Source organism: Chinchilla lanigera, unplaced genomic scaffold, assembly GCF_000276665.1.
Source record: "Chinchilla lanigera isolate Chin_1 unplaced genomic scaffold, ChiLan1.0 scaffold00021, whole genome shotgun sequence".
NCBI lineage: Eukaryota > Metazoa > Chordata > Mammalia > Rodentia > Chinchillidae > Chinchilla > Chinchilla lanigera.
Genome location: NW_004955422.1, coordinates 28,144,908 through 28,156,527, shown reverse-complemented (window position 1 = coordinate 28,156,527; position 11,620 = coordinate 28,144,908). Strand labels below are relative to the sequence as shown.

Genomic DNA, 11,620 nt, shown 5'->3' with positions numbered 1-11,620 from the left:
AGAAGGTATGCGTGGATTTGTTCATACTTTATTTTATTCTATTGGGGTCTTTTGATTGAGGCTTTTTATTGAGAGGTGGAGATTTTTATTACAGTCAGACATTCAACAGTGAAATAAGTCACAGTCCTTTCCCTAAGGAGCTCATATCTCAAAAGGAAGGCAGAAAAGTAATTGGCACCCAGGACCCTAATCATAAAACAGAGGCTGCCAGTGGGTGTGGGGTCCCTAAATTAGATGCTAGGGAAGGCTCTCAGAGGAGGTGATGTCCTGCAGAAGCAGGAGAATTAGGAGGCACTGGTTGAGGTAAGGAAGCTTGAGCAGAGCAGGCAGTGTGCATGAAGCACCTTTGGGTGAAGAGTGTGGACTGGGGCGAGGCTGACTTTTCTGTCCCAGCCCCTACATCCACCATCTGGGCAATGTGCTCTCCGAGGATGGTTAGGGGAAGGCTAAGAGGAAGAGCGACGGGTGGGCAGGGGAGACTCCTCTTCCCTCTGGGCATCCTCACTCTTGTTCTCTCCACAGCTGCCCAGGCATCAGGACAAAAGATGTTTCAGCTCTGGGAGGTTCTTTTCCTGTGCGGCCTGCTCAAGGGCACCTCAGCGGCTCTTCTTCCTGATCTTAGCAGTGGCCTGAGCAATGTGGTGGGACAGGCAAGCCCTCTCCTCCAGAATGGGCTTCTTGGGGATGCTGAAAATACAGTTGATGGTGAGTCAGTGGTGGGAATATCGGGGGGCACTCGGAAGTTACCTCCCAATCCTGCGCCTGCCACGACATGGCTTCCTCCAGGGGCTGCCCTTCATGAGTGGCTCATGAGAAAGGGGGTGCTCCAATTCCTGGCTCTTTTTCTTATTTTTCTTGAAACAAACAATGCTATAGTAAATATCCTTTGACACATCCTGATAAGCTGTTGCCAATAAATGTATAGGATAGATTTCTAAAAATTGGTATTTCCAAAGCTCAAGAGGTATACATCTGACAGGGTGGGATTGTCCACAAGTTCCCCTGGCTGACACTCTCCTCCCGACAGCCTAGGAGAGCAGCCTTCCCCTCTCTCCATCCCCAGCACTAAGTCTGGATAATATTCAATGCTTTCCCAGTCTCATGGATCAAAGACAATAATTTCTTTCATTCTTCATTTCTTTAATTATATGAAATCTATGTCCGTTTATATACTTTACCCTCAGTATTTTGTTCATATTCTTAGCAGAATTTTCTGCTGGGTTGTTAAATTTTCTCTTCCTGATTTGTGTTACCTCACTGGGAATTAAAGAAGTAAGCCCATAACTACTCTATGTATCTATAAACTTAACTTTCTCTATACCTATGTATACCTCTATTTTATGCTGACTCTTTAAAAAATATGGCTTTCTTGTCTTTATCTGGAAGCACAGCACACTGACAAGCAGTTTTCATAGCAGGAGGTCAGTCTACAAAGGGGACTTTAAACTTTGTGTAATCTTAGGAAGCTTGCCAAGATGCATAAAGGACCCAGTCTTTCACAGCTGGGAAAATGAAAGCTAGAGAAGAAAATGTCAGGATCAAGGCCAGCTAGTGATGTCTGCGACCAGATGTAGTTATATTATTAGCTTTGTTTCAACTGTTGCTCCCTGCATCATTACACCTAGGCATACATTGTCCATTGCACGGACAAGTTGCATTACTAAAATTTCATCTCATTTCTTATACAGTTTTCTGCTTTTCTTTGAGTTAGTCATTGTTTTGTGGTTTCTCGCTTGAATTATTTCCTGCACACATATCCCTTGCTGTTCCTGTGACCATCCCACATTTGCAATGTCATTTCTTCTCTCTCACCCCACTCTTCTCCAGAGGCCTCTCATTACAACACTGTTCCCTGCTAAGGCATACATTGCGGTTCTCTGGGCCTGCGCACAGCTGTCACTCCTGTTCACCACTTTCATGAATTAGAGTCATTTTTTTCCTTGATTCTAGATTTCTAGTTTTTAAGTTTATTTTCTCAATTTGTTTGACCTAGTTTTATAAACTCAAGTGAGCTTCTCGTTTAGAGCACTAGACTGCAAGGGTCCCTAGGAACCAGAGTAGGTAATTGCTATTAAAAACTGGGCTAGCCAGGGGTGGTGGCACACACCTGTAATCCCAGCACTCGGGAGGCTGAGGCTGGAGGATCATTGTGAGTTTGAGACCAGCCTGGGCTACAAAGTGAGCTCAAGGCCAGCCTGAACTGCATAGTGAGACCCTGTCTCAAAAAGACAGAAAAAAAACAAAACAAAACAAAAAAAGAACCAAAAAAACCCCTGCAAAACACCACCTGGGCTAATTGATTTATTGTCTTGTTGATAAGTTTTTAGTCTCAGTGAGTTTAGAGTTTTACACTCTATGAGTTTTAGTCTCTTATGAGTTTTGGAAGGAAGAAGATATTTTCCCTATCTTGATGATTATATACATTCCTTAACTTTTTGAAACTTTATTTCATCAGTGTAAAATAAAGGTAATAACAATACCTGTCCCAGCAAGCTGTTAGGGATTGAATGGAGTAACTTATACAAACCATTTCATCTGGTCCATGGAGCTTAAACTCTTGCCTAAGTGCTGCACACAGTACATGGGAATTGTTTTTGGCAGGTGTCCTTCAGAAACTGAAGGTAGACGTGGGGGCGCTTCAGGATTCCAGTGCTTTTCAACAGGCCCAGACGAAGATCCTGGGAGCTGGAGAACACTTGCTGGACAACGTCCTTTCTAAACTTCAGACTCAGGATGGTCTGTTGGGGTACGTTTGTGCTTCTTCATGGTGATCTTTGCTCTAAGAAAAGGGGATGCTTAGAAAGAAAGAGGTTACTTGAAGAACAAAGAGAGATGGACTAGCCTTGTTACCATCTGCAGAGCAGAAGTGGTCTGAGGTCAGGCTCACCAGAGCTTGGATAAATTACAGACAGGGCTCCAGGGCCAGTCTGGGGATCAGTCTGGGATTTGGGGTCTAACGTTCTGTGATTTTAGGATGAAAGTGAAAGTTCTATTCATTCCACCTATAACTCTTTGCTCAGGAGAAGAATAAAAAAGAAATAAAAAAGAATAAAATTGTCTTCTCCAACTGTAGCTGGGAATAACAGGTTAAATCCCCATCCAGGGCAGGAAAATTCATGCCACTTAGCTCCAGGTGCTTGCTTGACCCACAAACTTTTGGAGTGGGGTCTGGGTTGAAACTGGGGCTCTGGTGTTTTCTGTACTCCATGGGAATCATACCATGTGTTGGACCCTCATTCTGCTAGGTCCTGAAATGCAGAGCATCACAGTTCTGAACTGGGCCAAGGGAGACAAGGAGGGCAAGGCTGGTGGGGCCCGAAGTGCAGCATGACTCTGGCATAGAGAAGGGCTCGGCTGAGGGCTGCTTGGGGAATAATAAGTGGAATGTTTGGATTTTGAGCAGGGTGAAAATTAGCAAGTCTCTCATTTTGGATCCCAAACTCGAACTAGGAACAGATGGCATTGGCGGCACCCTGAGGTTCCCGATCACCGCTAATGTCTCTGTGGAACTGTGAGTATGTATAGAATCAGACATGACAGGGGTGATACACATGGGGGCTGCTCCCCTAACCTCCAAAACCGGACCTTCCCAGGCTGCTGTGTGGCCTTGGACCTCAGTATCCAATATGCACACGAGGGAACTTTTCTAGCTCTAGAATCCCAGTCTTTAGAATGTTCTGGTGAACTTTGGCCATAACCCAGTCTCTTTTAAAGGATTACTACATTCAGTTTATTTTTGAAATTATAATTATTATTATAACTAGATTTTGAAATTTTATCTAATTATTGAATATGAAAAATTGAGAAGACATGGACATTCATAATTCTTTGGCAACATTTCTTCATTTTTCTGTCTTTCAAGATTCTCTCTAACTAGCAGTGCCAATGACGAATGCATACAGTAGTGAGAATCAGAGACTAGAGGGCACATACATTGACTATAGCACGGAAGTATTTTAAATTTATATGTTTAGACAGGAAAGTGACAGGAGAGAACACATGTGAAAGAATCCTGGAGGCTGTGGATGCAGCTCAGTGGTACGGTGCTTGCCTAGCTCGCCTAAGCACCTGGGCTCCATCTTCAAAGCCACAAAAATATAAAACAAAGTAAGAAAGATTACCCTTGAATGTAGTGCTCAAACAATGTCATGAGCTGTGAGATCCTGGGATAGTTACTTAACTTCTTTTTACTTACATCTCCTCATTCAGAACAAGAGTCTGATTTGCCTCATAGCATTATAGTAATGGCTAAAGGGACCTAATCAGCTAAATACTTTATGCTGGAAATGTTGACAGTTACTTTAATTATCAGTGTAATGTTGAATAAATGTTTCCTATGAACTAAATCCAGGTAGTCCAGATAAAAAGCCCTAACAGAAACATGTAAGTCTCAAAATGAATATAGACTATGTTCTCATTCACCAGCAACGGCAACCTTGCCGTGGGCACAATGTCCACAAAGAGGAACCCAGTGAGCATCTTGCCCTGGGTCACTATGAATCTTGTTTCCTGCAGGCCTTTAATCGGGCAGCTGATCAACCTGGGTGTGTCCTTGGACCTGCTGACTGGAATCAAGCTTGAAACCAGTGCCCAGAACGCCCTCCCCACCGTGGCTGTGGGAGAATGTGCCATTGACCCAGCTAGCATCTCGCTGTCCCTCCTAGACAGGTATGGCCTGTCCATCTCAGGACATGTGACATCTCAGAGGCGTTAGGATCCCTAATTTCTGCCCCATTCCAATCCCCAAGAGCTAGGATAGTGTGGTGTGATAGTTCAGGCTCTGGAGTCAGACTGGCCTTGGTTCACATGTCACCTTTGCCACTAACTTGTGAATTTACAGACACCTTAGTCTGCCTGTCCTCATTTTTAATATCTGTGAATTGGGCACAATAATGATGGCAAAGTCCATTCTTCTCCTTTGACGAGAGTGCTTGTCAAAGATTGTTATTATATGTTTAATTGTACATTTATTTGGTTCATTCTTTTAGTCAACATATGTATTGAGCTTCTGCTATGTACCAGAAAAACACTACTCTATGCTCTGCAGCACCGACTGGTGAGGACAGACAAGGTCCTGTCCTTGTGGAGTTTCTCCCAAGGGACAAGCAGGCAGAGGAGCAATCAGTTCATCAACTGATGACTCTCAAGACAGAGGTGAATTGTGTGCAGTGCATGACACTGAACAGGACACTCTGATGATCAAACTCTCTCTGAAAGAGTCCATCAAGGCTCTGCCCCAGGAGGTGACAGTCATACCGTGAGGGAGGTGGAAGGAGGCAGCTTTGATACAATTTGTCTAATTGTGAGGGACAAAGTTTGAGGCTTCCTGTCCTTTGTTCATCCCACTGTCCCCAGAGCCCAGCTGGGGGCCTGGCATGCAGTTGGTGCTCTGGAATTTGGCTTGAGAGATTGAATGAACAAATAAAATCTCAGGAGTGGGACAGACTGTCCTGGGTACTGCATGAGCCACTGGTCAGTTGCAGAATGGTAAGTGGTGGTCCATCGGGATGTGGCTCTGAAGTGAGAAAGTCCACTCTGTTCTGTGTCGCCTGTCATCCAGTATTGTCCCTGGGTAGCCCACTGCATGAAGGGGTTTCAGATCTCCGTATATTTTCCAGGGATATCGGCTTGCTCAATACGGTTGTGGACTCTGTGGCCAGCACCCTGAGTAGAGTTGTGTCCTTCCTGATACAGAACCAAGTGAGTCCCCCACTCCTTGGGCCCGGAGTCAGGCTGGTGGGCAGCTGTGGTGAGATCTGCAGGCCTGCCTGAATTCTCTTGGCAGCTTTTCTTCATGGGTGCCAATTTCCTTTCTGAGGCCAAAGGGCCGCTCCTCTTACCCCACAGCTCAGCCTGGAGGGTCGGAGGAGTCGACAGTCTTCAAAACCACGAGGGCCCGCATTGGAGGCCTTTGCCATGTCCATGCTCTGCCACTATGGCTTTTGAGCTCATGTTTTCTTCTAATCAACATAATTTTTACCCCAAAGCATTTAAGTATGCAAATGTAACTTTTATTTATAATGCATTCATTTATAAGCAAATAAACAATATGTCACTATTATAAATGGAAAACTAATATAACTTATCACATTATGTAATTAAGAGAAGAAAGAAACCCATGACTATAAAACAGGAAATTTCTCTTCTCCATCTCTGCCTCATCCAAAACCATAGGCACTTGTGTTTAGATTCTGGGGACCAAAGACCCATAGATTCTGACTGAGTCCATCTGTGTAGAGTCTGGGTGTATCAGTGAACAATCCTCTTGGCGGTTCTGTGACTGATTCAAGCCCCTGTGTTCCCTGTGTAGTCCCCAGGCCGGCTTCCAGGCCCTCTGGGCGCTCTGTAGAAATGCGGAGTCCTGGGCCCATCCCAGCCCTGATGACCAGGATCCAGCAGGGACTGTGTGCCCCTGGGACCTGAGACAGTTGCTTGATGGTGCTGAGGGCAACACGAGATATTTTAAAGCTCTAAGGCTCCCACATTTATTTCCAAGACACTAGGGATGCTAACAGCAGATTCCAGAGTTTGTAGATTTCTGATGTCAGGTTCTAAGGATCTCGGATTTCAGACTGGTAGGAGTCCATTACGCTAGAATCTGAAGGTGCAAAGGTTCTTAGGAGCCTGTAAGGGAGCTTGTCTGAAGCTGGTGCACTGTGTCCCCAGCTGAGAAGCACCTGCCCTTAGTGTCCTGACCTCTTCTCCCTCCCCTCTCTCTGGCTCTCAGATATGCCCACTGATCCGACTCATACTGAATGGCCTAGAAGTACAGTCTCTTTCGGATGTCACCTGTAAGTCACAAGGGAAATGGGTACTTTCCATGGACAGCTGTGGGCTCACCCCTGCTGGTGTATTTGGGAGACCTGGGGAAGCACAAGGACCCACCTTGCTGAGCAAGGTGGTGGCTGCGGGCTTTTATCTGGTAGCTGGGGACTTTCCATAGCTTTCATGTCACCAGGCTGGGGCTGCTGTGGCAATAGAAATAGGCCCCTTCAGGCTCCTCTTCGACAAAAAGGCCACGAGTCCAGACCCTAAGGCTTTACTCTACTCTGAATACACTTTCTCCGAGCAGCCCTGTGGAGAGGGTACTATCCTTGTACCAGTTTTACAGATGAACAGCTGAGGCTCAGAGACATGGTATGGCACGTCTGAGGTTCTATGGCTGCCAGACTGACCCATTGTGGGAAGGTGACTCTTGGGGTTGGTTTCTTTTCAGTTTTCCAGTGGTAGAGACTAACGCCTGATCGTGAATTCTGTTCCTTCAGCTCTACTTCAACAGCCACTTAATCTGCCATCTCCACTTGCATAGGATGGATAAGGGGGACAGACCACTGTGATGCCGCCTGTTGGTGAGTGACAGGCTCTGAGACAGTGCAAGGGACCTGTAGGGAGTGGGAGGGGGATGGGCTTCCTCTCTTTTTCCAGCAGCAGACTGAGCCAGGGCCTTGGCTGCAGGTCGAGCCCCGATTCTGCTTACACCCTGATCTCTGTGTCTGGATCACACAACCAGACCATGCTCTGAATCTGCTCCCGATTGAGTCCAGATCCAAGTTATAGACCAAGTTTAATGCCAGTTATAGCTTAAGACCCAACTGCAGTCAGACACTGAACTCTGACTGCGACCTCAGATTCATCCAGGGTTCCAGTCATGTTCTTCACCTGGACCTTGGCTCCAATCATGGCTCTACTCAGCCTTTTCCCACCTGGCATTGTTCCCAAGAAGGGGAGGGAATGAGGATGAGCCAGTGACAGGGGCCAGAAAAAGACATCAAACCTTAGGTGTCACTTCCCCTTCTCGGCTTTAGACCAAGCAGGGTGGTAAGGGAAAGATCAGGGACAATAGGTCCAGGACAGTTGGGTCCCATCACATGTCCAGTGACCTGCAGCTCCCACATTGCCATGGCTCCAAATGTTCTACCTCTGACGTTTTATCCTAGGTGTGTACCGATTGTTTCAGCCTTACCCAATCATGGTATCTCCTTGAGGGAAGGCAGAGTCACCATTCACAGAGTGACAGCCTGAGCCCAGCTGGAAGAACCTCCTGGACACCTCTGCTCCCAGCATGGAAAAGTGGGCTCTACATGGTTCCCCCTCCCTCTGATAATAAAATCCCATTTCTGCATTCTTCATGTGGCTCACTGCTCTCCAGCTATTGGGGTGGGTTGGCAGGGGTCAGGGTGGCCAGTGTGTTGGCAGAGACTGAACTTGGAGTTGCAATAGATGTAAGAATACTCAGGTATGCCTCCTTGATAATGTCCCCAAATTGGACACTGAGAAATGGAGAGGGCCAGAACCTGGACACATAGTTCTTTTCTATCAGTGAAAAGAACCCAGGATCACCCAGTCCCACATCTATTAGGAGTTCAGTGTGAAGCTGCCCTGTCTGGGCAACAGTTGCATCCTGGGGGCAAACCCAGCCCGTGCTTCCCGCCATTCCTCCCCAAACACCCGGAGGATTCATGGAGAACTGGGGACTGCTTGGTCTGACAGGACTCAGGAGCACAGGGCAGAGTGACTCAGGATCTGATGCCTGTGTTCTATCCCTGTCTGCCTCTCCCTGCCTGGGAAGGGCCAGGGTCTTAGAATCTAGGCTCTGTCCTCCAAGGTGCTGAGACACCCCACAGTCTTCATGTCTAGAGCTTCCCTGTTCTTCCCTTCCTTAACCATAGCACCTGGAACCCACCTGGTGAGGTCACAGACCCTGCTGTCTGCTGTCCCATGAAGACAAGCTCCTTTCCCAACCCAAGGTCTCTCCATCCACAGCCCTGAACCTGCCCACAGGCAGCATCACCCTGCTGATGCCATCACACCTTCAGGGAGAGCTGCCTCAGGGATGCACACGTGTCCCCTCCACTGACACCACCTCTATTTCAGGAGGAAGAACTGGAACTCATGGGGGCAATGTGACTCATCCAGGTCATACATACAGCAAGTAACAAAAGGATTTCATTCCATGGCTCTGAGACTCTTGAACTCAATACCCTGGCTCAGAGAAGTGACACTGATGCTCTCACTGACCACCTCTCCTGGAGCCCCCAGAGACCCCAGTTACAGGGGCTGGAGGAGTTCCCTTCAATGCTGTTCTCCCCTCATCCCAGACTGGCCCTTGGTTTCCTCCTTGCACTGCAAGGATGAGACGGATGAGACCCCACGTTTTCCACATCCAAGTTTGCTTCTGTGGGAAAACAGCCCAGGTGACAGCTAACACATGGTGGATTTAGGATCCAAGCAGCCTCTCTGCTCTGGAGGGCATGTGTCTCTTCGGACTGGAGTGTTTGTTCTGAGCATCTGTGCTACTCTGAAAGATAACTGCCTTGGAGCCTGGGAGACTCAGGTTCTAGAGTCCTAAGCCACACCGTCAGTGCCTCAGCTGCTGATTCTCCCAAGGTCCTCCTTTTTGACAGGGCCACCTCCCTTAAGTGGTCAATTTAGTGACGCGTGGAACCCTCGAGGCAGCACAGAGTTACTTTGGACCCCTGACTGCACCCTCTTAAGCCTCCCACCAAGGCCTCAGCTCAGCGCATTTCTACTCTGCATTTTGATTATTGGTGCTGCCTATCTGGAAACGGGATCTCTCTTCGCTTTCTGGTGTCCTCTTTGGTTTCCTTTTTCAGAGTGCTGTAATTTTAATTGTAGAGGCCTTTTACTTCTTGGTTAGGTTAATTCCTATGATTTCGTATGCAGCTCATCATGCACAGGATGGCAAATCTTGGCAAAGAATCTATAAGTCCACAGTGCCAAGACTGTGACACCCTGCATTGTCCTCGGTGGGCATGCTCTGGGGGTTCTGGTTTTCACTATATGATGCAATGAGAGGCTGTTTGGGTAGGTGTGGAAATGGAACCCTGGAGATATGAAACAATTTCTGGAGGCCACAATGCTGTAGATAAGCCAAACTTCCTGACATCAGCCTCCTGTATGACAGGTGCTGTCTAGGGCAAAGAAGGACCCTGGGCACAGTCAGATACCATCTCTGTTTCAGAGGAGGAGATGGTTATACAGACAAATTATAGCTAAATAGTCTTGTGGGACACAGGAGTCCTGTCATTCCTTTTCTCAGTCTAGTAGTTACACTTGAGGACATACACGATGAGTTAGGAACCACAGAGGACCTTTAAGAAGGGGAGAAAGGACTTGGGGTCAGGGTAGATGCCAATGGCAAGAGGCCCCATTAGTGACTGCTGTGGTCAGTGTGGGGGGACCAGGATCATTGTGAAGGAGCCCATCCCTCCATGCCTTGACAACCCAGAACTCATTCTGCCTCCTTGCCCACCATCTCAGACCTCAAGATAAGATCAAGCAATTCATGTGGGAGTTGCAAATTCAAGAACAAGATTCGGGGGGAGAGGAGGGTTAGACAGTATTTAACCTGGCTGCCATAAATAACTATGTGGGCAGAAAATTTATGGACAGTTCCATACAGAGTGCCACCGTCCGGTGTAAACACTGTTGGGCTCAGTCCAGTTATACACAAACAGCCCACATATGCGGCTCTCCCAGTGTGTGCATCATGCCTTCAGGGTAGCATCTCATGATCAGATTTATTAGCACTTTGCCTCTGGACATCTTATGACACAGGGGCAGATCCCAGGATGATTTACCAAACCAGACCTTCATATTTACAGGACAAGGAGAGTGTGTTAGTTAGTTTTCTCATTGCTGAGACAAAATACCTAAGACCCAAAGTTAAAGGGGGAATAGTTCATTTAGCTCACAGTTTGTAGGAGTTTTAGTCTACAACTGGCTGGGTCAAAGGAAAGGTGGATAGGCAGAAGGGCATCACGGGAGAGAAACAGTCCATGGCAGCAGAAGACAGCAAAAACAAACAAGGGAAGGGAAGCCTCTTTCTGTCCTTTGTGTTATATGGAGACTACCTGCCCTAGGGCAGGTGTAGCACTCACGTCCTTAATTTGAACATTGGACGGTGAATCAAACTCTAGATTTAAACCCCTGTGGAAAGCCCAGTCTCATGACTGCATGAGACTTTGGGAGGTCATCTAGACACAAACCAGGAAGTGTGTACATTTCTGACATAAATGGACACCTTTAAATATTTGTCTTTTGGGTTAGAGTAGAATCAACTTTATTCCATTGGAAATGTCAAGAGGCCTGGAATAGGAGGGTCAGTTGTGACATCAACCTGGTAGAATGGTGAATGTGTTAAAACTATGTAACATGTAAGATTTTCTTTTTTTTTTAAATTTTAGAAATAAAAGGAGGAAAACATTAACAGACAGACAACATTTTACAAAATAGCAAAGGAACAGTACAGACAGTATGGAGTTACAAACAAAGTGGTAGGGAATTAACAATGCTTGTTATATTACGTATTGATATCTTCAAAGTGGTTTCTCATGAAAACAGATAGAGACATGCAATGCTGATCAACCAAGGACTCACTGACAGTTTCTTTCAGCAAAGAAATACAAGACAGTAGAACAGTCATGTTAACTATCCCACATATACATACATACAAAATTTCTCCTTTTCCTTCTCTTTTCCCACATCCCAGTTGCCCTTTACCTTTGAGTGCTTTCCTATCAATTTACCATGTCTATCATATCTCCTAGTTTAAATTAACTCTTTCAAGTTTTACACTAGTGAAACAATGTGGTGCTTG

General features: G+C 46.5%; 1 protein-coding gene across 1 annotated transcript; it reads left to right on the top strand.

Annotated features, from left to right (window-relative positions):
- The first annotated feature begins 545 nt into the window (after window positions 1-545).
- On the top strand, window positions 546-5,946 carry LOC102004083 (BPI fold-containing family A member 2). The gene is made up of 6 exons (XM_013513841.1): window positions 546-705; window positions 2,602-2,746; window positions 3,404-3,511; window positions 4,516-4,668; window positions 5,619-5,700; window positions 5,848-5,946. The coding sequence occupies exons 1-6, from the start codon at window positions 546-548 to the stop codon at window positions 5,944-5,946; spliced, it is 747 nt and encodes a 248-aa protein (XP_013369295.1).
- The last annotated feature ends 5,674 nt before the right edge of the window (window positions 5,947-11,620 follow it).

What these genes read in the sequence shown, in the direction of transcription:
- LOC102004083 (XM_013513841.1), top strand. Translation starts at nt 546, where the DNA reads ATGTTTCAGCTCTGGGAGGTTCTTTTCCTGTGCGGCCTGCTCAAGGGC. An exon ending in ACTCAGGATGGTCTGTTGGG is followed by an intron (nt 2,747 to 3,403) that starts GTACGTTTGTGC and finishes GATTTTGAGCAG; the next exon opens with GGTGAAAATTAGCAAGTCTC. An exon ending in TCGCTGTCCCTCCTAGACAG is followed by an intron (nt 4,669 to 5,618) that starts GTATGGCCTGTC and finishes TATATTTTCCAG; the next exon opens with GGATATCGGCTTGCTCAATA.